General features: G+C 44.4%; 2 protein-coding genes across 3 annotated transcripts; both read left to right on the plus strand.

The window, feature by feature from the left end:
- Positions 1-1,321: 1,321 nt before the first annotated feature.
- LOC307032969 (uncharacterized protein) lies at positions 1,322-14,394 on the plus strand. Of its 2 annotated transcripts, XM_079671240.1 has the most exons (8): positions 1,322-1,435; positions 1,911-4,967; positions 12,744-12,804; positions 12,884-12,934; positions 13,166-13,210; positions 13,327-13,388; positions 14,024-14,076; positions 14,163-14,394. In XM_079671240.1, the coding sequence occupies exons 2-8, from the start codon at positions 4,906-4,908 to the stop codon at positions 14,165-14,167; spliced, it is 339 nt and encodes a 112-aa protein (XP_079527366.1). In that variant the 5' UTR covers positions 1,322-1,435; positions 1,911-4,905; the 3' UTR covers positions 14,168-14,394. The 2 variants fall into 2 exon arrangements, 1 of the variants encoding a protein (XP_079527366.1); XR_013806392.1 differs by having other exon boundaries at positions 13,327-14,076.
- A 1,673-nt stretch (positions 14,395-16,067) lies between these two features.
- LOC307019461 (fibronectin type III domain-containing protein 7-like) lies at positions 16,068-26,513 on the plus strand. The gene is made up of 12 exons (XM_079650407.1): positions 16,068-16,365; positions 17,861-18,121; positions 19,143-19,441; positions 20,288-20,372; positions 20,486-20,755; positions 21,392-21,661; positions 21,734-21,991; positions 22,314-22,568; positions 22,893-23,147; positions 24,680-24,940; positions 25,227-25,427; positions 25,899-26,513. Exons 1-11 carry the CDS (start codon positions 16,254-16,256, stop codon positions 25,331-25,333), a joined length of 2,433 nt encoding a protein of 810 aa, XP_079506533.1. The 5' UTR covers positions 16,068-16,253; the 3' UTR covers positions 25,334-25,427; positions 25,899-26,513.
- The last annotated feature ends 725 nt before the right edge of the window (positions 26,514-27,238 follow it).

The raw sequence follows: 27,238 nt of genomic DNA on the forward strand, positions 1-27,238 counted from the left end.
TGAGAGTTACGTCAACTCCGTTCACTCCAATGGACCACTTTTTTACAGCAATAGAGCTCCTGCGGTCACGTGACTTTTGGTTATCAGCCACCATTTTGGCAGTAAACATGACGACCGGCGCCAGCGTTTTCCTACCGTGCGAGTATACATCTCATTTTAATTCAAGTGAAATTCGGCTTTATAGTACAAAATTAGAAAGATTAAATATAAGCGACCCATATAATGCACCCGGTGTGCTTTTCAAGAGCATAACCTCCTGCTCTGAAGACGATGTACCCGACTTGCGCTACGCGGACATCCACAGCTATCTTGTAAGCTTTCCATCAGTGTACTCAGGAGACTCCCTCAGAGCTTACAAAAGCTTGGAGGCTTACAAATGGTGTCAGTCCGGCTTCGTAAACAACATTCAACTGTGGAGTCTTACATCCAAAAACTTCGGCATCATCACTGCAAGGGTAAGTATTAAATTATTCCAGTTTGATAGGCAGTGTCACGTTAGCATTGTTTGTTTATTAGCTTGTCTAGCTACGGCAGTGTCACGTTAGCATGTTTGTTTATTAGCTTGGATAGCTACTGCAGTGCGTCTGAAACTAGTTTGTATTTTTGAACGTACTCAACCAAAGTGGCTGGCGTTTTTAACCTTTATTTATCTATTTTTGAATTTCATATATAGGTTAATCACTCCCAAAGGCTTAATGAAAGTCAACTAAAGCCATGGGTGGTGGTCAGGAACGACGGGGTTGTGCTGGGAGCCCACTGCAACTGCACAGCGGGACTCGGGGAGAGCTGCTCTCCCCGAGTCCCGAGGAATATTTTCAACACGGGTTTGTTTACCACTAGCTTGCTACAAGCTAACTGGCTAGGCTGCACCAGAGCCACACTTGTTGAGTTAAAAAGGGACATCACAGAGTCCGTTAGCTATAATAACTGGGTGCTAGATTCTACTTCGGTAAAAATTAAACTGACCAGAAACTTTTTGTAGCATTGTACTGTATTCCTTCACCCACCTGATATGAAGTGATCACTGCATAAGCGAAAGCAAACGGCCGGGGGGTCCCATCTTTCAGTCTTGTTCAGACGGCTCCTGGCTCTTTTAATCGCTGCGATCCACTTTTCCCTCCTCTCCGCGTCTTTTGGAATGCGATAATAAGATACACCTTTCTTCTTCCCACGCCTATTTGTGCAACCTGGTGCACAGCAGTTATCCACCATCCTCGACAGTCTGCCAGTGCCTGCCAATGAATTTACTGACGCGATTACTGCCAAAATGGCTGCCCCCTTCGTTTCTCGTCACGTGACCAGCATATGTGACATCATCCGCAGGAGCTCTATGGCGGGTCGTGGAGCCTCTCAATCGTTCCCCGGAAGTTAGCGCCAAGGCTAGCAGAGCTGTAGAGTTGCAGCATAATAGCCCGTTCGTGACGGACTTTTAAAGGTAAGAAGAAGTTTAAAGATTTATATTGCGGATATTATCAGTACATCTGATTCAAATTAACATGTGTATTAAAGGATGTCAGTGCATTATCCCTAAATTAGTAGATTTAGGGAACGTTTACAGATAACAGATTAAGCTAGGATACCATAGCATAGCACCGGCATACACTATACCATAGTGGTTGAATACACAGTATTAGGAAACACTTTATACTTACTGGACATGTTATACTCATTACATACTGTATATAAAATATGACCAAGAATGTGAGACAACTTTATAGAAATTCATTTCACATCTGTTACTGATGCCATTTGTCATACTTTGTTAAACTCACAAATAATAAAGTTCCATAACTTCAGTTGGGAACAAAGACCACACCTTATCTCCCCAAGGCAATTTCCCATCCAATAGGTGTGCTATATAGGTGTGTATAACCCTTTCTCCTGTCTGTTACTCCCTCTTTCACCACAAGAACCAGAGGGGGATTCAATGGAGCCTGAATACCTGCATTGAGACCCTCACCCTGCACCCTGAGTCTCAACTCTCAGTGTTTTTCAAGCCTTTCCCTGTTTTTTTGTATTAAACAAAACATTAAGCTTTCCCAATGGTGTAGTTTTCGTTTTGTGAAAAAGTGCAAATGCAGTGTTTGTATATAATAACCTCACATATTTGTTGCTGTTGGTCGTGAAATTGCTATTGCTGACTTGAGCCAGCCATTTTTTCCTCTGCTCTGTGTCAGTGGGGAAGCCGTACATTCGTACTTCTTTCTCGGAGCGATTTGAGCATCCCCAGGCAGCACAGCAAACGATGGTGGCGACTAGGAGGCAGCACAGCAAACCAGGACAACACGGAGGAAAAGGCACAGACAAACTGCATGATATGCTATTCAATGTTTATTGAATTCCATGTATTTGCAATGGAAAAACAACACATTTAACATCATCATCATCATCATCATCATGCTGCTGCTGCTGCTGCTGCTGCTAGTCCTTTGATAGTCACCTGTCCTTTCTGAAAGCCATAAAGATGACATTAGTCATTTAGATAACTTGTGTCCTCAATTACCATGGGATTACTGAAACTACCATGAATTTAAGAAAATGATAGAAATGAATCTAATCTGAATTTTGAAGCATTCCTTTAGATCCCCTCCCTCTAAATATATCAATAAACATTAGAAAGTGATGCTCCTGACTAACATACAAGTTTAAGAAGATAATATTGGTTTGAAAGAATTCAAAGCTATAAATAAACTGCAACAGGCTCTTTAACCAAGGCACTGTTAGCCTAACATGTAAACTAGTTCACACTAATCCTAATATTATCAATTAATATTAGCAAATTCTATTTTATTTTTTAAAACATATTGATGCAAATACATACACATATCGATTTGTTGTATAAATATTGTAAATCAAAACCTTTATTCACTAATAATTACCAAAAATCGTAGTTCTATCTCCTGTTATCAATGCATTCACATTGCCCGCCATGAACTTCTGGGGAACGATCCTCGTCTGCATGAACCACATGACGTTAACCGTTTTTGGACTTCTGCTGTCGTAACTCTTCTATCTATATGGCGCTGCCGCAATCCATAGGATATTTGCGCACCGCAATACAACGTGCTTTTGACTGTGTTTTCCGAAGTGGGGGCTGGCTTGACCACAGTCTGTTTACCCAGTGTTTCCTGACATGAAACGTTTTATTTCACCTTGCTATGTGTTTTTAACGTATATTAAAAAACGGGGACATTTCCGGGGACAGTTTCAACCGGGGAGAGGCAAATACAAACGGGGACTGTCCCCGAAAAACGGGGATGTCTGGTCACCCTACCTTAAGGTAGAGGAAGTCCAATTCCTTTTTCAGACCCATACAGTAGAGTATCCAGGGTATGGCTGGGATAGGCTATAGCCATACCAAGAAATCTTAGCCCCACCATGAAAGATTATGTTAAAGTAAGCAAAAAAAAAGTCCGCCGAGTAAATTGCACAGACAGCAGCGAGATTGATTTCAGTAGCCACTTGTCTGGAAATGCCGAAGACTAGAAATGGTTTTGAAAACCTTTTTTTTTTAAAAACAACATATTTGCATGATATGGGTCTCTCACCCATATCATGCAAATATGTTGTGGTATTTGTACTACATCCTTGAATATAGAGTATCGTGCCCTACAATACAAATGTTTTTCCTTCTCTTTTCGAATTTTCGAATCATAAATCTATCGAGTAGAATAGTTCATAAATCTAATCGATAGATTCATGATTCAAAGATTATAAAAGTAGGGTAGACGTGTGGATATTATCTGGCTGAACAAAACGTGCATTTATCTAACAGTTTCGTTTTCCACAGACCTTATTTAGAACTATTTTCCAAAATCCTATGGAGAAATCCCATTGCTTTTTTGTCGAGGGAACCATTATGGAGGGAACCGGTGGGAACCTTATACATCCATGGAGGGAACCCATTGCGCAGCTTACTTCCGGGTTTTAGGACGTGTCACTGCACCACTCGAAGTCCCGCCCTTCTACTAGTCAACTAGAAAGACTACAAATCCCGTAAGTGATGTCATTAACGTTACATATTACACTCGTGTTACTCACCGAAACCTTGTAAAGCGTAGTACCCCTCAATGCAGTGCGCAATTCCCTCAATGAGCTGAATGTGGGCGGGAGCTCAACGTGGGCGGAGCTTCACAGATGACGCATTACATCCTGGTTCCGGGGTAGCAGTTCTGTTCTGTTAATCATAGCGTCAGAGTACGATGGAGGCAGAGCCCTAGAGAGAAAGGGCTCTGGATGGAGGTAAGTACCCCTGAATAAATTAACTATTTGTTTTTCCTGCGGTTTAAAATGTGTTGATTTTAAGTCTCACTTATTTGCTGTCGATACTAGGACGTGCATGTCCTAGTGATGCAGTAAGTAAAACTACATTTGTGTTGCTTCAAAATAGTAGGATTGCTGTATAAGCAAAGTCCTGAAAACTTTATATTATTTTTGCACTACTTGAGAAATACTAATAACTATACTGTGTATAACCTATATTTCAATTCTATTTTTACAAAATAAACGTATATGCAGTTTATTTTATTCCTCCCTATTGCCTAACCTGGCTTTACTGACTGTGTGTTTGTATTCTGCCAGATCCTGAACAGCTGTCTTACAGTTATTGAGAAGGTATTGAAGCTGTTCTAAAATATGTAAATATATGTATAAAACATACTATATTATACCAAACAATAAGATATTACATTATGAAACTACATCTGTTACAGAGAGTACAGTAGATGGCGTGTTTGCTGCCAACAGCCATGTTATAGCTGCCTGGTTTCCACCATCTTCGCTGAATCCGATGCAACACCTGCCTGTATTTTTATCACAATTATCCATGTTGCTGCTCCATATTCTTGTACCAACTCATTACTGTAGTCACATCAACACAACAGTTTTTTTTGCTTTTCCAGGAAAATGCAGCAAATCTCCAATGGCTTATCCTTCCAGTGTGGGAACCTGGACACTGGACATTCTGTGTAAGTACATGTAGTTCAGTCTTTGCTATTGTTTGTTTACTGTACATCACAATGAAGTTTGCCATGCCGAAAATAGTGTTTCTATCTTTAAATTCAACGCTTAATTTAGTTGTATAATACAGATCCTATCACTTTATAATATAACGTTTGTATGTCAAAGTATACCTGTTGATATTGGAACATGTGATATTAACAGATACTGAGGACACAAGCTAGGGAGATTTTCTTTCTAGATCCCCTCCGTGTTACTGGCTGGAGAGATGATAGTCGCACCAAACCATTCAGGTTTTTTGGCGCGCAGTTACATCACATCCGGACAGTGGTAGTTCTGTTTTAGGCCACTTGTCTATCTTTTTTTTAATCTATGGCTCTGTTTTATTTGAACTAACATGGGATACATTGTATTAAATAAAAGGCTTTGAACAGAACCATATATGGTTCTGTTCAATGCCTTTTATTTTAGAGCGAGCCACAAAGGGAGCGGCCGAAGATTATCTGTGCTGGCGAGAGGTCGCAGTCGGGGTCAGGCGTGTTACGCAACTGCAGCATAGCGCGCAGGAAGCGGTCCTGATCAAGGCTGCCCGACGGGCCGGTGTTGGACATCAGGAGGCGCTTAGCAGTCTTAACTGCAACTTCTGCCCTCCCATTCGACTGCGGAAAGCTAACGGAAGACACACGGTGTCTGACGTGCCATAAGCGGAGGAAGTCCTCAGTGTGGCTCGCCTTGAATTCCGGGCCACCGTCGCTCGAGAGCTCCTCCGGTACGCCGAACGTGGCGAAGAACGACCGGAGGTGTTGGACCAGGCCAGCTGAGCCCGCCAGGGCAGTACCCGCCGTAGAGCTCAGGACCTCTACCCAGCCCGAGAGCCGATCCCCAACAACTAGGTAGTGGCGGCCCCCATAGTAGAAGAAGTCAGCAAAAACCGCCTCGAATGGCGTGGACGGGGGTGAGGACGGCCGGGGGGGTGTAGCCGCCTGTGACGGAGCATTGCGGTTGCAGTCTGCATACCCATCCCTGGTGGCCTGAATGTCACCGGACATCCCGGGCCAGTAAACTATGGCTCGGGCATGCTGCCCCATAGCTGAGGTCCCCTGGTCAGCGGCATGGAGATGCCGAAGGACTCTCCCACGGAGGGACGGGGGGACCACGACACGGTCCCGATAGAGCAGGACGCCGTCCTGTGCGTAGACGGACTCACAGACCGATGACAGACTCGCCAGGGCAGGGTCGTTAACGTCAATCCCACCCTCCTGCTCGATGAGTTGGAGGAGGTGGCTGAGGCATCCATCAGCCGCTGTCTCCCGTGCGAGGAGGGGCCAAGAAACGGCTCAGAGCTCCTGTGCGTCGTCGTGGATGGAGGCCATGAGTGCTGAGTCCACGGCGTCAGGCCCGCTCGGCAGCCCCAATGAGAGGCCGTTCGCTGAGCCCGAGGGGGAAGGATGCCTCAGAGTGGCATCAGCGGCATAGTTGCTCTTGCCAGGAAGATGCACAATGTCGAAGCGCCATGGGAGGTTGCGCTGCTTGAGTCTAAACAGACCCGAGTTTGTGATCTCATCCAGCGTACGGTCGCCAAAGATCTTCACCAACGGCTTATGGTCGGTGACCACGACGAGGTTGTCGGACCCCTGCGTGAAGTACCGCGTCTGTTCCAGACCCCAGGCCAAAGCTAGGGCCTCTCCCTCGACGGCCGCATAGCGCTGCTCCGCAGGGGACAGGAAACGCAAACCCGCGAGGGTGATCCTCCACCCTCCTGAACAGCAGTCCGGTATGCCCGAGGCACAGTGACAATGTTGCTGGAGCAGGAAGTAGCCAATGCCACGCATGGAGCAGTCAGGGCGGAGGCAGGTACGCTTCTGCATGTCGTAGATCTCCACGCCCTCGCGGATGGCCTCCATTATGGCTTGCTTGGACGTCTGGAAGGCCTCCTCCAGAACGGGGGATCATAGGAACACACCGCGTGGGCCGAGGAACGGCTTAAATGGAGCCATCGTGTCGCGCAACTGGGCGTAGTTAGCCACCTGGTTGACAAGGCCGAACCAACTCCTGATGTCCGTCGTGGAGCCTGGGGTGGGGAAGTCCGGATGGTGTCCAAGTATTTTGGGAGCGGTTCGATGGTAGATTCCGACACCCTGAAGCCAGCGAAGTCGACGCACCTCTCCGCGAACTGAAGCTTGTCCGGATTCAAAACGATACCCGACCGGCCGACACGCGTCAGGAAGTCGATGGTCCTCCACCAGTGTTGCTCCAGGTCGGTGTCATAGTGGATGGTGTCATCCACACAACGTTCCTTGCGTTCATAGTCCGAGAGGACGGCGTCAAACCGACGGTTGTAGCCATCCCCTGACGACAGGAAACCCTGTGGTGCCCTGGTGTAGCGCCAACGGCCGAAGGGTGTGATGAAGGTAGTGAGGTGGTGATCCGACTCACGCAGGGGGACACTGTGGTAGCCGTTCCAGGCATCCGTGACGGTCTTCCAGGTGCCCTTCGGGACGCGGCGTGCAAGGTGGAACGGGGACTCAGTGGCGAAGGTCTCACGTTGGCAGAACTTGTTGAGGGGGGAGAGGTCCACGGTCCTGCGGGGGGAACCGTCGTGCTTCCGAGTGACTACCATACAATGGCACCACGCCACCGGCTCGCCGTATGGCACGCGTTCAATGACCCCAAGGGCTTCGTCCCGCAGGAGGTCTTCGTGGACCCTCCGCTGCCAGTGTAGAGGCACTGTAGCCGCTGTGTGGCATGCCTTAGGCGTAGCTGCGGGGTCCACGTGCAGCTCGATAGGTGGCCCTTCCATGCATGGTAGTGCCCGATGGGGGCTGGTATTGAATGTCGACGAGGCATATCTCTCGAGTAGCCAACCTTTCATCCGGTTATTGTTCTCTGGCGTACAAGGGAACGGCAGTGCTGCGGGGCGAGCCGGGGGGACCGTGCGCTGAGGACATGAGCACTGGGCGTCCCGGGGGTCACCTGGCCCCAAGCAGCCGCCGTTGGTTGACCTTGTCTCATTGACGGACAGGGGCTGGACTGGCGTGTCAGCCGTGTCAGGGCTACTTCTGTCCTTGGGCCCCCCTGCAACGTCGTCCGACGGGAAGTTCACGGGCAAGAGGCCGAGGTTGAGCAGCGACTCGTAGGAGAGGTACATGGCCCGGACTGAGCTGCTCACGTATACCATGGAATGGCAGGATGTAAAACGCCCCCCCGCTGCAGGTCGTCGAGAGCCTAGCGAAGAACGCTCCCTCGATGGCTATAGATGAGCGGTTGGCGGCCGAAAGGCTGAGGCTGACGGGTTGCAGGTCGTCCCGCGCGAAACCGCAGGCCAGGAACTCCTCCAAAGGTCCGACTGCGCGCCAGTGTCCGCGACGGCGGATATTCGAGCTCCGTCGGCCGAGCCTCGGTTGCTGGTGCCATCCCTCAGCCCGACTGGCATGTCCATCGAGATGGTGATTAATGCTCGGGGGTGGTCTCTCAGCCTGGCTCGCCTCCATTCGCCCTTGGAGAAGATGTGGTGTTCCAGTCTGATAGGTGCAGGCCTGTTGACACAGCCGTGCGACGTAGGGGCGCGGCGTCAGCGATGGCTCCCGCGACGTCGGCCAGGGCGGGCTCCAGCTTGCACCAACGAGACCTGGGAGACCAGCTCCGACCCCATGGCGGCCTGTTGACTGTCGGATGACGGCTGTTGTCGCCTCTGTCGTCGGCGGGCCCTGTAGCAGCCGATGCACACCTGGTGAGGCTTAGGATTCCACCCGCGAGGCCCCTCAGTGAAGACGTTAAAGACGCTCTTACATTCCGGGCACGAGGCACGTTTAGCCCCGTCCGCAGGGCTCGGGCGGGGCTCGTCTGTTGAGTCGTCTTCAGGCGCCAGAATGACGACATGGCTGATAGGGAGGACGACGGGAGAGGGTTACGGGCCATCTCTTTGTTCTCGACAAGTGCAATTACGTCGTTAACTGGCTTGACCAGGACGTCAGGTGTCCCCAGCGTCTCGCGGCGTATGTCTGAGTCATAGATGCCATTGAGCAGAACATCACGGATAATTGGGTCGGTATAGTCCACGTCCTTACCACACTCGCATACCGCATTATATGCGCATGTCTCTGCTTTACCCCGCACTCTGGCAGCGAATGCGCGGAATGTCTCGTCGCGTTCCTGGCGTAACTAAAGTAGCTCGGTGCGCAGGACGCATGTAGCGACTGGGATGACAGCTAGGGACCGCATGACGGTGATTAGGTGTGGCAAGGTTCCGGAAGCGGCGTCGGGGACGGCTTTCAACAGGCTGTCTCCAAGTACAGGCCCAGCGCACTGAAACAGCTGGAATGGGGCCTGGGCATCCCCTATGCCTGAGCCGGCGCGGAATACGTTCCAACGGCGGATGAACACGTTCCATTCCTCTATCGACACGCCCACATCAACTTTGGGCCGATCGAGTCTCGGGCCGTGAGGGGCTGGGGCCTGGGCTGGCGCGGCCATGACAGGCATTGTGTGCTGGTGGCTAAATCCATGAATCGTCAATAGAGCAATGACGAGTGCTTCAGACAAGTCATCGGATTCAAACTCGCAGCCGGGGACAGGAAATCCAACAACGACCATGGTGTCGTCATGAAGAAACACACTCCTCAATGTCAGTTTCGGTAATTTATTGACAAGGATGACGACACCCTGAAACAGAGTAATGCAGCAAGATAAGCTGACAAAGTATTACCTCCATGCATGTCATCAACACAAATATATACCACGACACAGAGTATAGTAGTATAATAGTATAATATATATATAGTATAATATATAGTATAATATAATAGTGGAAACAGTCTTATATGAATGAGTGGACGAACGTCTCAACTCGAGGCGGAGTGAATGAACAATGTTTGAACTAAAATGGCCGCTCGGCACTACCGGGTCAGAGCACGGCATAACCGGGCAGCGACAGAAGTGACGCTGCCCTCTAGTGGCCGGCGATAAACTCTTTAGCAGGCTGCTACCTAGATGCTCCTCTGCTCCCTGAAGTCTGCTGAGCTAACAATTCTGTCTCAACCCCAACTCCATCCTAACTCCACCCTAACTCCGCGGCTCGTGTGGGTCTTCCCATCCCGCTGCGATCAGCCGGCTTCCCCGCTGACATCGTCTCTCCCTGCCGCCTACAGCCGGTGGCTATCAAGCTAGCGAACAAGCTAGTAGGCTGGTCACCCGGCTCCCAATCTGCACCAGGCTGTCAGCCCCTCCTACGATTCTCTTCCGGAAACCACTGGAATCGTTCTCCTGATATGCTGTGGATTATCACTCTCATTTTATCTGGACTCACACCGCTCCTTCTTCCACGGTCATCCGGCTCCTGGTCTCTAAAATGCACAATAACCTACAGAAACCTCAAATCCATCTCACCTTCAGCAATCACTGCCTCCATTACCTGCAAGATGTCTGTCTCCCCCCCCCCCACTTTCTGAAAACCCATCTGAACTTGTGGACTATTATAACAGCACCCTCTCCTTCTGTCTCAATGAACTGGCCACGACAAAAACTAAAAATGTCTCTTTCATACACTTCGCCCCCTGGTATACCCCCGAACTCCGCCAAATGAAATCAAGGAAACGTCAACTTGTCAACACAAGAAAACCACACTAACAGTCCATCTGGAAATCTACAAAGACTATCTCCAGCAGTACAGTAATGCACTCAAAGCAGCCCGGTCTAATTACTACTCACAACTCATTCAGTCTGGCTCCAGCAACCCCAAGCGTCTCTTCTCCACCATCAGCAAACTTCTCAAACCCTGTGACAACGCCACCTCGTCCTTCACCACCGAACAGTGCAACTCCTTCCTTTTGTTTTTTCCAAACCAAAATCAGCAACATTTACAGCAATCTGACACCCTCATCAGCACCCCCCACCTCCCCTCCTGGCTCCCCCCCCCCTTCACCTCACAGCCCCTGTCCCACTTCTCCCCTGTGACCCCCATGCAACTGTCCCACTTCATGACTGGAATTAACTCCACCTGCACACTTGACCCAATACCCTCCAAATGTGTTAAAGAGAGCCTCCCTGCCATCTCCCAGCTCATCGCCACCATCATTAACTCCTCCCTCAGATCTGGATCAGTTCCCCACTCTCTCAAACTGGCTGCTGTCACACCCATTCTCAAAAAAACCTGGACTCACACCTGACATCATGTCCAACTTCCGGCCCATCTCAAATCTCCCCTTTCTGTCAAAAATACTTGAATGTGTCATTGCCTCACAACTAAAATCCCACCTCAGCTCCAATGACCTCTTTGAGCCATTTCAATCCGGTTTCTGATCAAAACACAGCACAGAAACAGCTCTTCTGAAAATCACAAACGACCTCCTCCTCTCCTCTGACTCCGGCAACCTGAACATCCTCATCCTCACCGCAGCATTCGACACCATCAACCACGCCATCCTGCTGTCCCTCCTCGAATCATCTCTCAACATCACCGACACTGCACTCTCCTGGCTGAAATCCTACCTCACAGACATCAGTTTATCAACATCAACAACTGCACCTCCTCCACTGCTCCTCTGTCCCAAGGCGTCCCCCAGGGTTCGGTGCTTGGCCCCCTCCTCTTCATCCTTTACATGCTCCCCCTTGGCAAAATAATTTGTCGCCACAACCTTCAATTTCACTGCTACGCCGATGACATCCAACTTTATATCTCAACAAAAACCATCACCCCCACAACACACTCCACTCTCACCAACTGTCTCTCAGAAATAAAAGCATGGATGCAAACAAACTATCTCCAACTGAACAGTGCCAAATCAGACATCATCATCATCGGCCCCCCATCCCGTATCCAAGACATCCAGAATTTCAACTTCACCATTGACAGCCACACTCTATCTCCCCCCCCCTCACATCCGCAACCTCGGAGTCATTGTCGAAAGTCAGCTCAAATTCAACCACCACATAAATCACATCACCAGGACGGCCTTTTTCCACCTCAAAAACATTGCCCGTCTCCGCCCATCACTGTCCTCCTCTGCTGCTGAAACCCTGATTCATGCATTCATCACTTCACGACTCGACTACTGCAATAGCATCTTCTATGGCATACCATCCAACCTCCTCAATAAACTCCAACATATCCAGAACTCTGCTGCCCGCCTCCTCACCCACACCCGCTCCCGAGAACACATCACTCCCATCCTCCAGAACCTCCACTGGCTCCCCGTCCGTCAAGTAATCCACTTCAAAGTCCTCCTCATTACTTACAAAGCCCTCAACAACCAGGCCCCCCCCTACCTCACAGACCTGCTGCACCACCACACCCCTTCCCGCTGCCTCCGCTCATCAGAAGCCAACCTCCTATCCATCCCCACCCGCACCAATCACCGGACCTGGGGGGACAGAGCCTTCTCTGTCGCTGCCCCCTCCCTCTGGAACTCACTCCCCCAACCCATCAGAGACTGCACCGACCTCACCACCTTCAAAAAACTCACAAAAACTCACCTCTTCAATCTGGCTTTTAATGTGTGATTGTTTTTGTATTGTTTGACGTTAACCTTAATTATATATTTATTTGTTGTTCCTTTCTTCTCTTTCCTTTTCTCTTCACTATTATCTGTAAAGCATCTTTGAACACCTGTAAAAGCGCTAACAAATTAAATATATTATTATTATTATTATTAATGACTTTTTTTTTGGAAGTTCAAGTTTGTTCCTGTTCCAACAGTGTTCAAAGATTTTCTGCATGATTTTCGAGTACTTATAGAGTTGAATTAAATTGTACTTATTCTTAACTTTCACATGCATTGTGTTCACAGAAACCTTGCTCAGATCTTGTGCCCTGTGCCTTGGGCAAGTCTTGGTTTGGATGATGTCCAGGTTAGATTTGTTAAAATTATTCTACTGCAGAGTATGATGTAATTGTCATCTTTGACACTTTTGACTTTTCACACTACAGGGCCTACCAAGACAAGGGTTCTCGAACAACTGTGGGGTGTTTGTTTTGATGGTAAGATACTGGATATCCAGTATACATATAGTAGTCCTATTTTTCTGTTTATAATAATGTATACAAATGTATAATGCTTTCAGCATGCTATGCACTCCATTATTGCTCATAGTTTGAGACATACTGTGATTTATTTATATCCAAAACAACATTCACGGAGGAATATTATTTGTCTATGAACACCATAGAATCACAACAACCTAACATAATATACTATTTCTTTATTTACAGTACGCATTTTACATTGTGGCAAGAGCCCAATTTGATTTCAATGAGGTATGTATAAATAAGGGTTTAATTTTTCAGTTTTTCATTGATATCACTTGTGGATACAAGACTTTTCAGGACATATGTTGTTGACCCATCTGGTTGTGTGCTTTTTATATTCCAAGACCAACATGCAGCAAATTAGGCACTGGTGGTGCCTAGTTCTCCTCAAAAACGTTCCCATGCCGTATGTTTCTTTAATTTTACAATTTACATTTGCATTCTTTAAACTATTTGTTACACTGTAACCAGACTATATCATTTTTAATGAATGTGTAACCGCGGCCGTGCACACGGCCTAAAGTTTAGCTGTTCTACTGATCAAAGTTGCCCTCTAACTCAACTTGATCAAACAGCAAAAACTCCACAGATTAAATTTAAAGAAACACGATACAGTTGGCAGTCAACAAAAAGGCTTAAGACAAGGATTTTCTCCCAAGAGTATTAGTGTTTTTACTATCTTAATGAATCGATGTACTGTTGTGCTTTGTGTCTTTTGTTGAGGGATCCAGCACCCCTGACGTGAGCGGCAGCCTTGGGAGTTGGGATTCAGCAGTGTTAGGCCCTCACTGCCACACGTATTGTTTTGAAATGTGTCTGATATTTATAATAGATGTCATACTCTTGGAAGAAAATCCTTGTCTTAAGCCTTTTTGTTGACTGCCAACTGTATCGTGTTTCTTTAAATTGAATCTGTGGAGTTTTTGCTGTTTGATCAATTTGAGTTAGAGGGCAAATTTGATCAGTAGAACAGCTAAACTTTAGGCCGTTTGCGCGGCCGCAGTTACAAATGTTTTTAATGTTTGTCTTTCATTCACCAAGGTCTGAACAAGAGAGGAGACTGCAAGAGGCGACGGGAGGAAAAGGCAATGCAGGTAGAAGTTGTTGAATCACAAATGATAAAGTCTTGAACCAGTGTGAGTGTTAAACATTAAACCTCTCTTTGTCAAATATATTTCAGGATGAAGAGGTTGTGAGGTTCCACAAAAGAAGCAGGCCATAATTTGAAGGCCGCTGGTAATTGAGACGGGGTCATGGGTGACCGCTGCTGGGGAGGAACTGTTACAATCAGCTGTATTAGGTTCACTAATGCCTCAAAATGTATTAGTTGTCACGATCTATCTGTGTTTTATTTTGTCCTGTCTTGTCTGTTGCTTCCTGTCTATGTGTTCAATAAAATTGAAAGTCCTGAATTCAAAGTATTTCTTAAGTAAAAGAGTATAAGTATTATCAGCTAAATGTACTCGAAGTATCAAAAGTAGAAGTAAAGTATGCAGAATGGCTCTGTTCATACTTCACAGTATTATATTACCATTGATATTATCCTGTCAATTCTATCAATTTGTCATATTTTTTAAAATGCTGGTAGGAAATACAGTACTATAAGATTTAATTTATATCAACAGTTTTTTATCAGTAAAAAGCGAGTAAATATACAATATTGCCTCTGAAATACAGTGATTATATTGAAATTAAAAAGGTTTACGTTAAAAAACAAATGAAGGCCCTTTCTTGAAGTCATAACTGAAATAATTGATGTAATTAACATGCAAATAGACATTAAAATATGCTTTGAAGGCTGTCAATGTGTTTAATTTGAGTTTTACATTTTTAAATGCCGTTGCCATGGTGACATCACTCGCATCATGAAAGACCTCAAGGTATCATTATATTACCGGTATCATTATATTTATTTATTATATTTCATTTTATTTATTATTATATATATATAATATAAGATATAATATGTTAATAAGGTTGAGAAGGAGGGGCTCCCGCCCACAGATATAATATTACTTTTGTAAGTAGCCTACACAACGCGGGATTCGGGACGTCACGTGCCTCAAAGGTTGAGATGGAGGGGCGTTGAGGCTCCGCCCACGTTGAGGTATTGCGCACTGCATTGAGGGGCTTCTCTGTAAAGCCGGTCCCGCATGCTGGCTCTTACGGAACCGACTAACTCCCCTTTTTCGTATGTACAGCTCTCAACATGCCCAGACTTGTAGAGATTTTCGCCTTCTGAAAGAAAAAGTGTGTTAAGTATTAAGATTGCTAACGTGACGGCAATCTTGGTGTTGGTGACGTGTGCAAGACCAGAGTTATAGTTCATTGAGCATTTCACACAAATAAATGTGTCAGTTTTACGACACATTTTAATTTTTTTGACTTGCAAAATTATCCTTTAAATTGACAAGCATCATATGTGTAATTCGTGTCACAATTCAAACGGAGTCGAAAGATCATCTTTCTCTCGCCATTGACTTCAATACATACTTTTTCTGAAATAATAAAGGTCCCCTGGAGGTCCACCGGAAAAGGAGGGACTTCACCTCTCTATTACGCTACTTCACTGTGACTGGTCAATTGCTTCAGTGGGAGGGACCAAATGCAGCTATTTATACCAGCACAGACACAGTATGTTTAGAAAAAAGTGAAACCTTGAAGAGAGAAGCATTTGAATCCAACAGAAGCTGCATAGTGTGAGGAGAGAAGTCATTTTACTTCAAGAAAATATGAAGTGGCCTGCGATTTTTGTCTTGCTGAGCATATGCTCACAGGTAAAGTAACAGACTAAAATGTGTTTTAGTCATTTTGCTTATTTCATTTCAGGCTCAGAAATCTTGTTTTTAAAAAGGAGTGATACAATGTTACAGTCAAGTACTTGGAACTTGAATGTCATATAAAACCATAACCGTTTTTATTATTTTCTTATCTACATTTGCAGGCTGCAGCACAAGGTATGTATTTTATATTGTACCATAACTACACTGCAGATGGTAATATCATTTCCATATGAGAATGAAAGGGCACAAAATATTGATGGTAGGCTATATGTATCTGTAAATGAATTAATTTCTCAGGGTGTAAAAAAAGTAGGCTACTATAAAGATGCTCTCTCTCAGATATCGAAGTATCCGTGTTCTCTGCAACATCGAAGAGCGTGATTCTCAGATGGACCAGGGTCTACGGAGCCAGCTCATACAAGGTCATCGCCGCCCCCCAGAACTCCCCAGGCAACCCCGTTGGTTATGCCGTGTTTGGTCCACACACAATGATGGGCACCATCAACTCTCTGTCCCCAAACATCATGTATACATTCACAGTTGCAGCTCTGGATAATGCTCAAGAGATACTAAACATTGGAACTATCGATTCTTCCTCAGGTGAGGTAACCTTGTGATGTTAAAGCACTTAATTGAGTGTTTTATTCTTGTTTTAGTTTCATCACACACACACAAACGTTCTGGTGCATTTGTTTTAGTTAAGCTAGTACAGTAGGCCTACCGTTTTATTCTGTGATATTTGGGCAAACTAATTATATCTATCGTGTGTGTGTGTATACAAAAGTATTGGGACACTCCTTAATCATTGCATACAGGTGTTTCATTCAGTCCCATTGCCACAGGTGTATCAAATCAAGCAACTAGCCCTGCAGTCTGCCTTTTCAAACATTTGTGAAAGAATGGGTCGTTCTAAAGCACTTTGAGCACCAGGAAAAGCGCTTTATAAAAGTAATTTATTATTAAAGAGCTCACTGAATTTGAACGTGGTACTGTAATATACCACCGTTGCAACAAGTCAGTTCGTGAAATGTCTTCTTTCGTAGATATTCCACGATCAACTGTAAGTGTTATTATTGCAAAGTCTAAGCCTTTAGGAACCACAGCAACTCACGTAAAGACCACGTAAAGTTACAGAGCGGGGGCGCAGAGTGCTTAAAAGTCGCCAAAGCTCTACTGACTCGATAACTGCGGAGTGCTGCCACTGAAGTGCTCCCAGAGCAGTGGAAGCACTGGAAACGTGTTCTGTGGAATGACGAAACACCCTTCTCTATCAGGCAGTCTGATGGATGAGTCTGGGTTTGGCGAATGCCAGGAAAACGTTACCGGCTGCCGGGACTGCATTGTGCCAACTGTAAAGTTAGAGGGATAATGCTGTGGGGTTGTTTGTCTGGTGATTCTTAATGCTTCATCTTACCAAGTCATTTTGGACAATTCTATGCTTCCAACTTTGTGGAAACAGTTTGGGGAAGGCCCTTTTCTGTTCCAGCATGACTGTGCCCCAGTGCACAAAGCATGGTTCATAAAGGCCTGGTTGGATGAGTTTGGTGTGGAAGAATTTGACTGCCCCGCACAGAGCCCTGACTTGAACACCTTTGGGCTGAACTAGAATGGAGATTCTCCAAAATCTTGTAAAGCCTTTCCAGAAATTAATAGCTTCAAAGGGGGGGACCAACTTCAGATTAATGCCCAAGAATTTGGAATGCAATGTCATAAAAGCTCCTGTAGGTGACCCAATACTTTTGTCTATATAGTGTATCTGTATACACATTACAGTCAATGTTTTTTTAAACATTTGTTATCTGAATAACTAATGTAATGTGTACATTTTAAAACACTTAAATGGTACTTTGATGATGAACAGAGGAGCACAGAAGAGTCACTGTTAGTTCCTCATGGTTTAAATAAGCCTTTCTTTAAGCAAATAGTTTTATTTTATTACATTCAGCATTCAAATTAACGTACTGTTGCAGACACAAAATAAATAGTTTGCCCTGAAATCTGTGGGTAAAAAGATGGATTGCATTGCCAACTATCGCTGAGAAGGTGGAGGAAGGTGTAGTATCTCGTCAAACTGTATTTCTTGTGAATCTTTTAGCTCCTGAGGTGATGGATCCAATCCTGACGGTGAAGTCGAAGGACAGCAAGACTTTTATCGTGTCTTTCAGCTTGAAGACCGGGGCGACATCTTACATCATACGATTGCAGAATCCAAACCGCTTCATCAGAGAATACATCGTGTCCTCCTCCCCCGCTGAGATTGAGTCTCTCGACCCGTACACAGAGTACTCACTCAGCATCATGTCTGTGAACAGTGGAGGCCAGAGCCAGCCATCGTCCCCTGTGACTGCAAAGACAGGTACTGTTGTAGTGTTTGTGTCCATAATTCAAGATTGAGAAACAAAACCTAAGAAATGTATTCAGTGGGTAAACAATTAAACCCCAAGGGCTGGATTATAGCAATGAGTCACATATTCAGTAAGAAACAATATGTCCTGTTCTTCTCAGTCTCCATACCCTGCAGGAGTCACTTGTTCTCCTTCATTGTCTCTTAGCAGAGTATACAGTCCTGTCAGGGAATGTATACACATTATCTTCAGTTTTTGTGCAAAAAGAATCCAGGGTTTTTCTTGCCGATCAATGCCTTAGGGTCTTTCCAGTAAAGACGGTAAGTATACCGGACCCTTCTCTGTTAAACACAATGGGAGGACCTGATCCTGAGAACATGGCTGGCACCTCTCTACTCCATCCCCAGGGGACTATCTGATCCACATGAGTACAAAATAACATGCTACAGGCAGTCATCGTTTTTGTTCGCCGTTTGCCATTATTCACCTCTGATTTAATTTCCCTTCCTTGAATGTAGGTTTCTGTTTATTTCAGATTGAGAATAACTACACTATAGGTGGATTTATTTATACATCCACCATTTTTCAAAATTATAACCGAAGCTTTCCACTCACATGTTTGAAACTAAAAACAACTTTTTTACATCTAAATTAAATTCAAACATGTGAGATTGATTGCTCACTTATTCAGAAACATGAAAACTATCATTTTCATTTTTTAGTAGGTGCATAAAAGTCTGTGAAGTGGCTGATACTTGGGTGCAGCCCATATTCTGACATCACTGCTTGGATCTGTGACTGCTGACAATAGAACAAAAAATAAAAAAATGGATTCACAAAAAAGTAAGGGCTTTACTAGGACTTAACTGCTGTAAAACATGACTCAGGATGTTTATTCCCTTAAGACTTGGCTTCAAAAGCATACATCTTAAATGACTAAGTAAGCAACAATCAAAGTCAAGAGAAACATATTCACTCAAAGTACAGTCGCCCTAATCGCTTCATAATGTTAAACTTTGTCCCCCTCCACAGTGTTGCCCCCTCCTCAGCTCTCCGCCTCCTCTCCCAGCAACGACAGCATCACTGTGTCCTGGGCTCCTGTTGCCAACGCTGTCCAGTACAGCCTGTCTCTGTACAAGTTTGGCTGGAACACCACCTTCATCAAGCACAACACTTCCAGCACCAATTGGATCGTCTCCGGCCTGGATATGGGCTCAGTCTACGTCATAAAGGGTTTCGCCTGGGACCCCGAGGGCCGCCAGGGAGAGGACAGTCAGTACATCAACCAGATGACAAGTAAGCGTGCACCGAGACTCTTTTCTGTGTGTGGGAAATACCCATGATTGCTCCTACAAGTATATAGAGTCCATGTGCCTTTTTTATTTGATCATGTAAAAAATATTATACGTGTAGAGATGAGAGAAAATATTAACTAGGCTTGCAATCTTAAATAAACTTAACACAGTCACAGAACTTTTCATGTTATTGGGTAAGTATTACATTACATGTTACTTGTTGGATGCTTTTATCCAACACGACTTACATACTCAATACTGTGGGCAATCCCCACACGAGCAATTTGGGGTAAAGTGCCCAGGGGCACAACGACATTCTGACTGCAGAGGGGTTTGAACCTGATCCGAATACCAACGCTCTATCCACTGCACCACACGCCTCCTCCACACAAAAAAAGTTTTTGCTTTCCAGAAACATTTAACCTCTTCACAGTCTTGCACTTATTAGAAATATATAATAGTGGAACCTAAAACATGACCTTAAGACACAGAATATTGTGTAAAAATATATATCTTCAAATGATTATCATGGGATGTAGCCTATATAAGCTACAGAAAACATGACTCAAGTTGTTTGAAATGGTATTAAAACCCTTTGTTTCATAAAGGAAACTACTCCATACAAGAAAAGGTTCTACATTTGAACTTGGGCGACTCCTAGTAGTTCAAAAAGACACATAGGTAGCACTGGTCTTCTCTGGAGTGTCTTATTTGTCCACAAAGACTTATGCCATCACAAGAATACAAAAACTGTACAAATAGAACTAGTTATAAAGCCATGGTCAAATAACTCGATAAGTGTTGACATGTAAACAGTCATTTGATGCTGAAATAGTGGGTCTCTGGGTTGGTTTGAACTATATAAAATATTTTCAACCTCAGGCTGTGACATCTATATCTAAGAACGGCAGCCATCTGATGAATACAGTATTATTAGTAATAACATTTTCCTCACCAAACATTACTGGTAAGAGTAATTTAGAAACTATTACTCTAATTATACTTCTCTACTCCTGTTAGTGTGTTTTTATGTGTGCTTTTATTTAATGCATCATTGGGCATGTTTTATTGTTTTCACAGGACCTGCTATGCCATCTATTGCCAATGTCTCCATGGTGATGAATAACGGTTTGGCCGGTATCTCCGTGTCCTGGGAACGGGATGAGGGGGTCTTTGGGTCCCTCCAGTACCATGTGATGAGCGACCAGAACCTCACCTGTAACTCCACATCCACATCCAGCTCCTGCATCCTGGCTCCAGTGGGCTGCGGAGAGGTACACATAGTCCGGGTCAGCACCTCCAACGAGGCCGGGCCCAGCGACCAATCCGGCCCCATGGTGTTCATCACCTGTGAGTATTAGACTACATTTAATTCCGATCACACTTGTGAACTATCTGTTTGTAATAGGGCACCGTAGACCTATAATGAGCAAGCCATAATAATGCAAGGAGTATTGGATTAGTCACAAGATACTGTATAAGTGTTGGTTGGTTGGAAGTTAGTTCATTACATCTTATTTAGAATCACTTTTATCCAAAGTTACTTCGATGCCATAAATGTGACTACAGGATCAATTTGAACCTCTGATCCTTACATTAATGGATTATCAAAATGGTTTAATTTGAAAGTTGACAAATCTATTCGTCTTTGCATATTTATGATCTGTTTACGAGACAGCTATAAGATCATTCAATCTTCACATTCTCTTCAAACATAAAATACATAAGGCTTTTTCTTACCATCAGAAGAATTCTTAAATAGATTAAATCTAATATACAAGGAAATCAAACGGATACTTTGAACATACACTTCCCTACAAGAGTTATGATTACATTTAGTTGTTTAATAAGAAAAACATTATTATGTTATATGTAGAATTCTAACATTAACACATTAGTGCTAGTCTAGATATGGATAAAAAAATGATGGCAGCACTAGTTTGCTCTGAAACCCTCTGTCATTAAAATATGACTAAACTCTCTGCTGTCCTGTCCGGTCAGCCCCCTGCCCCCCACAGTCTCTGGCTGTTGTGGAGTCGACAGAAGGAAGCTGCACGCTGACCTGGGACACGGTGACTCACGTCGACAGCTACACAGCCTTCATCAAGAGAGGAGACGGTGCAGAGGAGAGCTGCAACACCACCAGCAGGAGCTGCACCTACAACTGCACATGTGGCCACACATACCTGATGTCTGTGATGGCCTTCAACCAGGCTGGCAGCAGTCCTGAAGGACAGGTTCTCAACGACACCACCTGTAAGTAGCCACTGAGGGGACAGATTTGAATTCATGATTTTCTGTGTATCACACCCCCTGTGTGTCTTTCAGTGCTCTGTTGTCCAGAGGGTGTATCCATCTCCGCCGTGAGCACTGACACGTTTGAGATCACGTGGACGGTCTCTCGGGGGGCAGAGCTGTACCAGACTCGAGCTGCAGACAGTTCAGAGGTCATCCTGTGTAACGACACGGCTCCGGTGTGCGCCCTCTCTGACCTCAGCTGCGACAGTTCCTACAGCGTGGTGGTGACACCCTGCAACGACATCAGCGGATGCAACCGGGCATGCAAAGCTCACACACAAATCACAGGTAGGAAACGTGTGCCCACCTGTATCCAGCAAATATCCAGTTACATTTTTAAGTTGTAAAGTTTTCCACTTTGTTTCATTTTCAGATTTCCCATTTAAATAACGCTAAAAGATCAGTTAAAAAATAGTTTTGAATGACTTCAAATGCTTGATATCTAATATTATGAACTAGACTGGTCATCAGAGAGCTACAGTATATTTTAAAACTACACATAGGCCTACAGCCAATTCATTAATTTCACATCCATTCCTCATGTACTGTATGTGGAGTAGTCTCAGAGGTTTGATTATGCTCTTAATTCCTCTTTTCCTCCACCCGTCAGCTCCATGCATGCCGATGAATCTGATGTTGACTCAGAGAAACTCCTCCTGCTTCAGTGTCAGCTGGACTCCAAACAACAGGCTTGCTATTTACACCGTGACAGCGTCGGGAGATGACGGCACACGCACCTGCAACACAGACGGAAACAGCTGCGACATCACTGACCTTCCTTGTGGCTCTAACTTTGAAGTCAGCGTCATAGCAACCAGCCCAGCAGGCTTGGGTTTACCCAGCTACTCTGAATTGTTGGAAACAGGTGAGCGGTCAAAAGTTGTGATTGAACCATTTTATTATAAAGCACAGGCAGGACTTAAAAACAACAATATAATAGCATGCTAGTGACGTGTAGCGCCACCTACAGCCTCAAGAACACCTTAAGGTTTCCTCAGCATGGAATACGAACACAGATATTTGTAATAAAAACTGATTTCTTAGTTAATATCAAGCTGTCTTTTGCTCTTTTCTGCTGTAACAAATGTAAATGTCCCCTCTGTGGGACGAATATAGGTATTCTGATTTTAATACAGATGGTGGTTTTTTTGTTCCACTTCAACACTAAATGTATCATCCTCTTCTACAGGACCGTGCTGCCCGGTGGATCAAGTGGTGGATCAGGTGACGCAGGCAATGAGCAATGTGTCATGGTCTCCCGCTAAAGGGGCGCATACATTCATCACTTCCCTAACATCAACGCGTGGCCACGCCCGCTGCCACACCATGGACTCCCACTGCCTCATGGGATGCATCACCTGTGGGACCAATTACACCATCACCATGGAGGCGATCAGCCACAGCGGGCGCCGGTCAAACTGCTCCTATGAGGGCTTCTCGTCCAGTAAGTGATTGGGTTTTCTTCCAATGAAAAGAAAATATTTTGCAACTGTAGTGTATCTACCAGAAAGCACTGACATGACACTTTTATTATAAAAAAGAAGCAATATATATACACGATTGTTTATGGTATGTATCAATGGGGGGTGCTAGTGGATCGCCGGAGCTGTTAGATTAATATTAACATGCTTATTGTAGTTGTAAGTGCACTGCCTTGCGGCCTGTAGCACCTGTTACAGGGTGGTTTAGGCTAGGTTGCAGCTCTACCCTGTGGACGTATTGTGCCTGTGATATATCTGCCTCACGTGACTATACCTCAGTTGTATGATTACCTGCTTAATGTGAATACACGGCGTTGAGACACAGCCTGACTTGCCTTGTTTATTAATGCACCTACATCTACAAACATGGTGTCAGAAGCTCAAATAGGACCCAGCTGTGGACTGCATGCTACTGTCCGTCGCTGAAACAGAGTGCGTTTATTTGTTTTGGTGAGGTTTAGCAGTTTAAGTTAGCCTGTTAGCATTAGCGTCACGTTGGAACAATGATGATCATTGTTGATGGAGCATATGTGTGGACTGGACCTGCATTTTACAGGAAAGGAGTGAGCAGAGAGTAGAGTAGTTGTCGATTCTTGTTCTGTTTTCTCGGAATATCTGCCTCTCCCTCTCAGACATTGAGTCGCGCGCGCTACTAAAGAGACGTGTTACCATGGAAACCAAACAATGGTGTAGCTTATTAAAGTCCGAGTGGAAACAGTCGTGTGTAAATCTGATTTTGTCAGAAATGCGGGAGAAATATGACCCCGGGAGGAAACCGGGAGAGGGCAATGAAATCGGGAGTCTCCCGCGAAAATCGGGAGGGTTGACAAGTATGACCCACACCCAACCTACACTCAACCAGATGACTGGTTTCAGGGCCAGGATAACTAAGTCCACGTCTGAAAAAAATAACCAGCTCACTGGATTGCACTCGACTGTAGACCACTTGGAGTGGTAGAAAATAAGGGGCTGCAAAAGGTACTACAGATTGCATCGTCTGACACAACATATGAGCTGCCATGCAGAAAGACAGTGACAAAAAGAATCCAGCAGCTTTATGACAATGAAAAGGAAGATAAAGAGAATTTATTGGAGAAAGCCGAATGTGTTGCCCTGACTGGGGATCATTGGACCCCGGTAAGCAATTCAAAGTACCTCTGTGTGACGGCACACTTTATTGACATCTTCTCACTGTTCTCAGGTCAAATATTTATATGTAATTAAAAATGCGATTAATTTCGATTAATTAATTAAAAAATCTCTAATTAATTAGATTAATGTTTTTAATCGAGTCCCGGCACTACAAAATACACTTTAAATTCAAAGCCATTTCTTGACTGCTTTGCTCATGTGCGTCAGGATTAACATTTGACAGCTCGGTGAAATATATGTTCCAAAAATTAAAACAATTTGTAGTGCTCTCTTTGAATGGGCTGGTTATCTTTCAGACATTAAAGCCACTGCAGAAAGCTCCCTTCATGTCTCTCTCTCTCAGGTGCCTGCTGTCCATCAGGCGTCCGGCTCTATGGGATGGCCCACAGCTCTCTGCGGGTGCACTGGCGCGGTGCTGGCAGCAGCCACAGCTACGTCACAGAGCTGGTGGGCAGCAGGAACAACTACACCTGCACCGCCTCCCCCGGGGAGAGCAGCTGTGATGTTCCCAACATCCAGTGTGGGGATGTCTACACTGTGGTGGTGACTCCGCTCACACCAGAGGGCAGCAAAGTCCTCTTCTGCGCCCAGAGGATCTACTCAGGTAGGATTGTGACATCTCTCAGTTGTTTATGATGATAAATAATATAGGAATTTAGTTTGGAGCTAATGTGTCCTTTTGTTTATATTAAAAGTTAACCCTCTGTTTATGCTCTTAACGGAAAAGTTTTAGCACTAGTGATTTTATGTCTTTCTGTATTTGGGAACACAACAGCAGTAAAGACGATTCAAGCCTCAGAGGGCAACAAAGGTGGCACAGCTGAATCATGTTTAAAATGATTGACAACATTTTGACTGAATTTCAACCTTTTTTTCCCCTGCCCTCTCAGTCTCTTGCGAAGGCAGCAACCTTGGTACAGGTGAGTGTTATAATATGCAAAGATATATTTATAACTCTATTTTAAGTCCCACCGAAACCACCCAAACATTTATTTGACTTAAGAAGTAAAATTATTATTTTTCTCTAATGTCATTTCAACCTGTTGTTCTGCAGTGATATACAGAGGAAAGAGAAGCGTGGACTAGATATGGTAAGTAAAAATACGACAATTATACAGAAACTGTAGTGGAAGCTGTACATAGCAGCAACTGCTATAGTGGTTGACTAAAAACGCAAGCATAAAGTTATGTGAAGCCAGTGAGCTTGCCTCTTTGAGACCAGCTTTTAATCATCCTTTAAACTTCACAATATAATTAACAATATATGTGACAATAAAGCAAGCTAAAAGATGACCTTTTATGAAAACACCAATATTAAAGCAACGCAGGCACGACATGAAACGAGAACAGAAACAAAACTCTGATACTTGTTACAGTAAGACATAATAATTAAGTATATTATACATGTTCAGTTATAATGATGATTCTCTCTGCTGGTCACAATAAAACATTATTTTGATCTGAAAACTTTGATTTGACACTCTGCTGTTATAAGATGTAACAATTTACTTAATGAATATACATTTCTTCAAACTGAATGTGACTGAATCTCTTCTCCACAGACGCAACACCGCAATCTTCCTTTTCCTGCTCTTCCTCCATCAGTCCCGCACCACTGCAATAAAGCCAACTCATGGATGAATAGAAGGACTTGCCTGCACTGGACAACATGCCTGTGTGTTGTCCAGTGGTGATAGTGAAATAATTTTAATAATACATTTGTATGTGTTTTTATGTCTGTATCACTGATAAAACAATACCCCTCTATTCCCTAAACAGTCTTGATCAAGCACTCGAAGAGACGAGTGCATATGTTTGCTGCTCATGAGGCAACATGTGCAATGTGGACATGAAACATGTTAAAAGTACCTCTTGAACAAATCACCATATTGACAAAAAGATCAATTGGCAAAAGAGTAACAGTGCCTAAGCAGGCCTTGAAGAATATTTTGCCCCTTCATTTTCTGAATAATTGATTGGATGGTTGGCCAAAAAGTAAATAATTGTAGGTGTGCCCCCAAGTAGGAAGGCTCCTGGTGATCTGTGTCACCTCATCTGTTCTCAGGATGAATTCAACTGTTTGTGATATGTGTCTCTGTTGTTGTGAGAACCTGATTCATAGATCAGTAAATAAATTATTCCGAGCATCATTTTTGTGATGTGTGGTTTATTTTGCCCATAGATTTGTGCTTCAAAATCTTGTTTTATGCTGTTTGGTGCCAAATTGTGGCGGACCATAACTAAGTGTACCTACTCCAATACTTTGACTCCACTATAATCCAAAGGCTAATGCTTTTGACTTCCCTCCGTTTGTTTGATAACTTTTGAATATACATTTTTAACTAAAAGGTATTTATATTTAATGTCAGCTTCAGATCTATCCATCAGATTAAATTATAATACAATATATATATATACCGAAACGGGCCTTTGATATAATGAGGTCTTTTACTTATCTTTGTCAGTAGTGTTCACATTTACTTTCTATCTTTCTTACCTAAAAGAATAGTGAACAAAATTGTTACCTGGCCACACTTTGGACATTTTATTTTCCTGCTACAAAGAAAGTTGTCTGGCAGGAAGTGCTTTTGGCAAGTTTTCATAACTGGTGTAAATGCTCAGAAACCTTGGTGAAAATGTGTCCTAGTTGTGAAACTAAGGTAAATCAGGCACATTTGCTTCAGGGTGTTGTTCTGACCCCCTGGGCAATTTACTAACAACATTAGTCCTTATTTAATTTAATATTTATTTCTTTTATCTATTCAATCTGATATCTGATGTCAGATATCCTGTCCTTGATAAAACATCTGCTCAGTATCCCAGAGTCAAAAAGGTTTTCAGGTTATTTAAAATTAAAATATTGATATCAAATTGGAAACAAGGAATCTATATACAAGTTGAC

This window comes from Notothenia rossii (assembly GCF_949606895.1).
Source record: "Notothenia rossii genome assembly, chromosome: 1".
NCBI classification, from domain to species: Eukaryota; Metazoa; Chordata; class Actinopteri; order Perciformes; family Nototheniidae; genus Notothenia; species Notothenia rossii.

Bases quoted from the DNA above. Each gene is read 5' to 3' on its own strand.
- LOC307032969 (XM_079671240.1), top strand. From the start codon at position 4,906: ATGCAGCAAATCTCCAATGGCTTATCCTTCCAGTGTGGGAACCTGGAC. The intron at 4,968-12,743 runs GTAAGTACATGT...TTGTGTTCACAG, and splicing joins CTGGACACTGGACATTCTGT to AAACCTTGCTCAGATCTTGT. The intron at 12,805-12,883 runs GTTAGATTTGTT...TTCACACTACAG, and splicing joins TTGGTTTGGATGATGTCCAG to GGCCTACCAAGACAAGGGTT.
- LOC307019461 (XM_079650407.1), top strand. From the start codon at position 16,254: ATGATGGGCACCATCAACTCTCTGTCCCCAAACATCATGTATACATTC. The intron at 21,662-21,733 runs GTAAGTAGCCAC...TGTGTCTTTCAG, and splicing joins GGTTCTCAACGACACCACCT to TGCTCTGTTGTCCAGAGGGT. The intron at 22,569-22,892 runs GTGAGCGGTCAA...CCTCTTCTACAG, and splicing joins CTCTGAATTGTTGGAAACAG to GACCGTGCTGCCCGGTGGAT.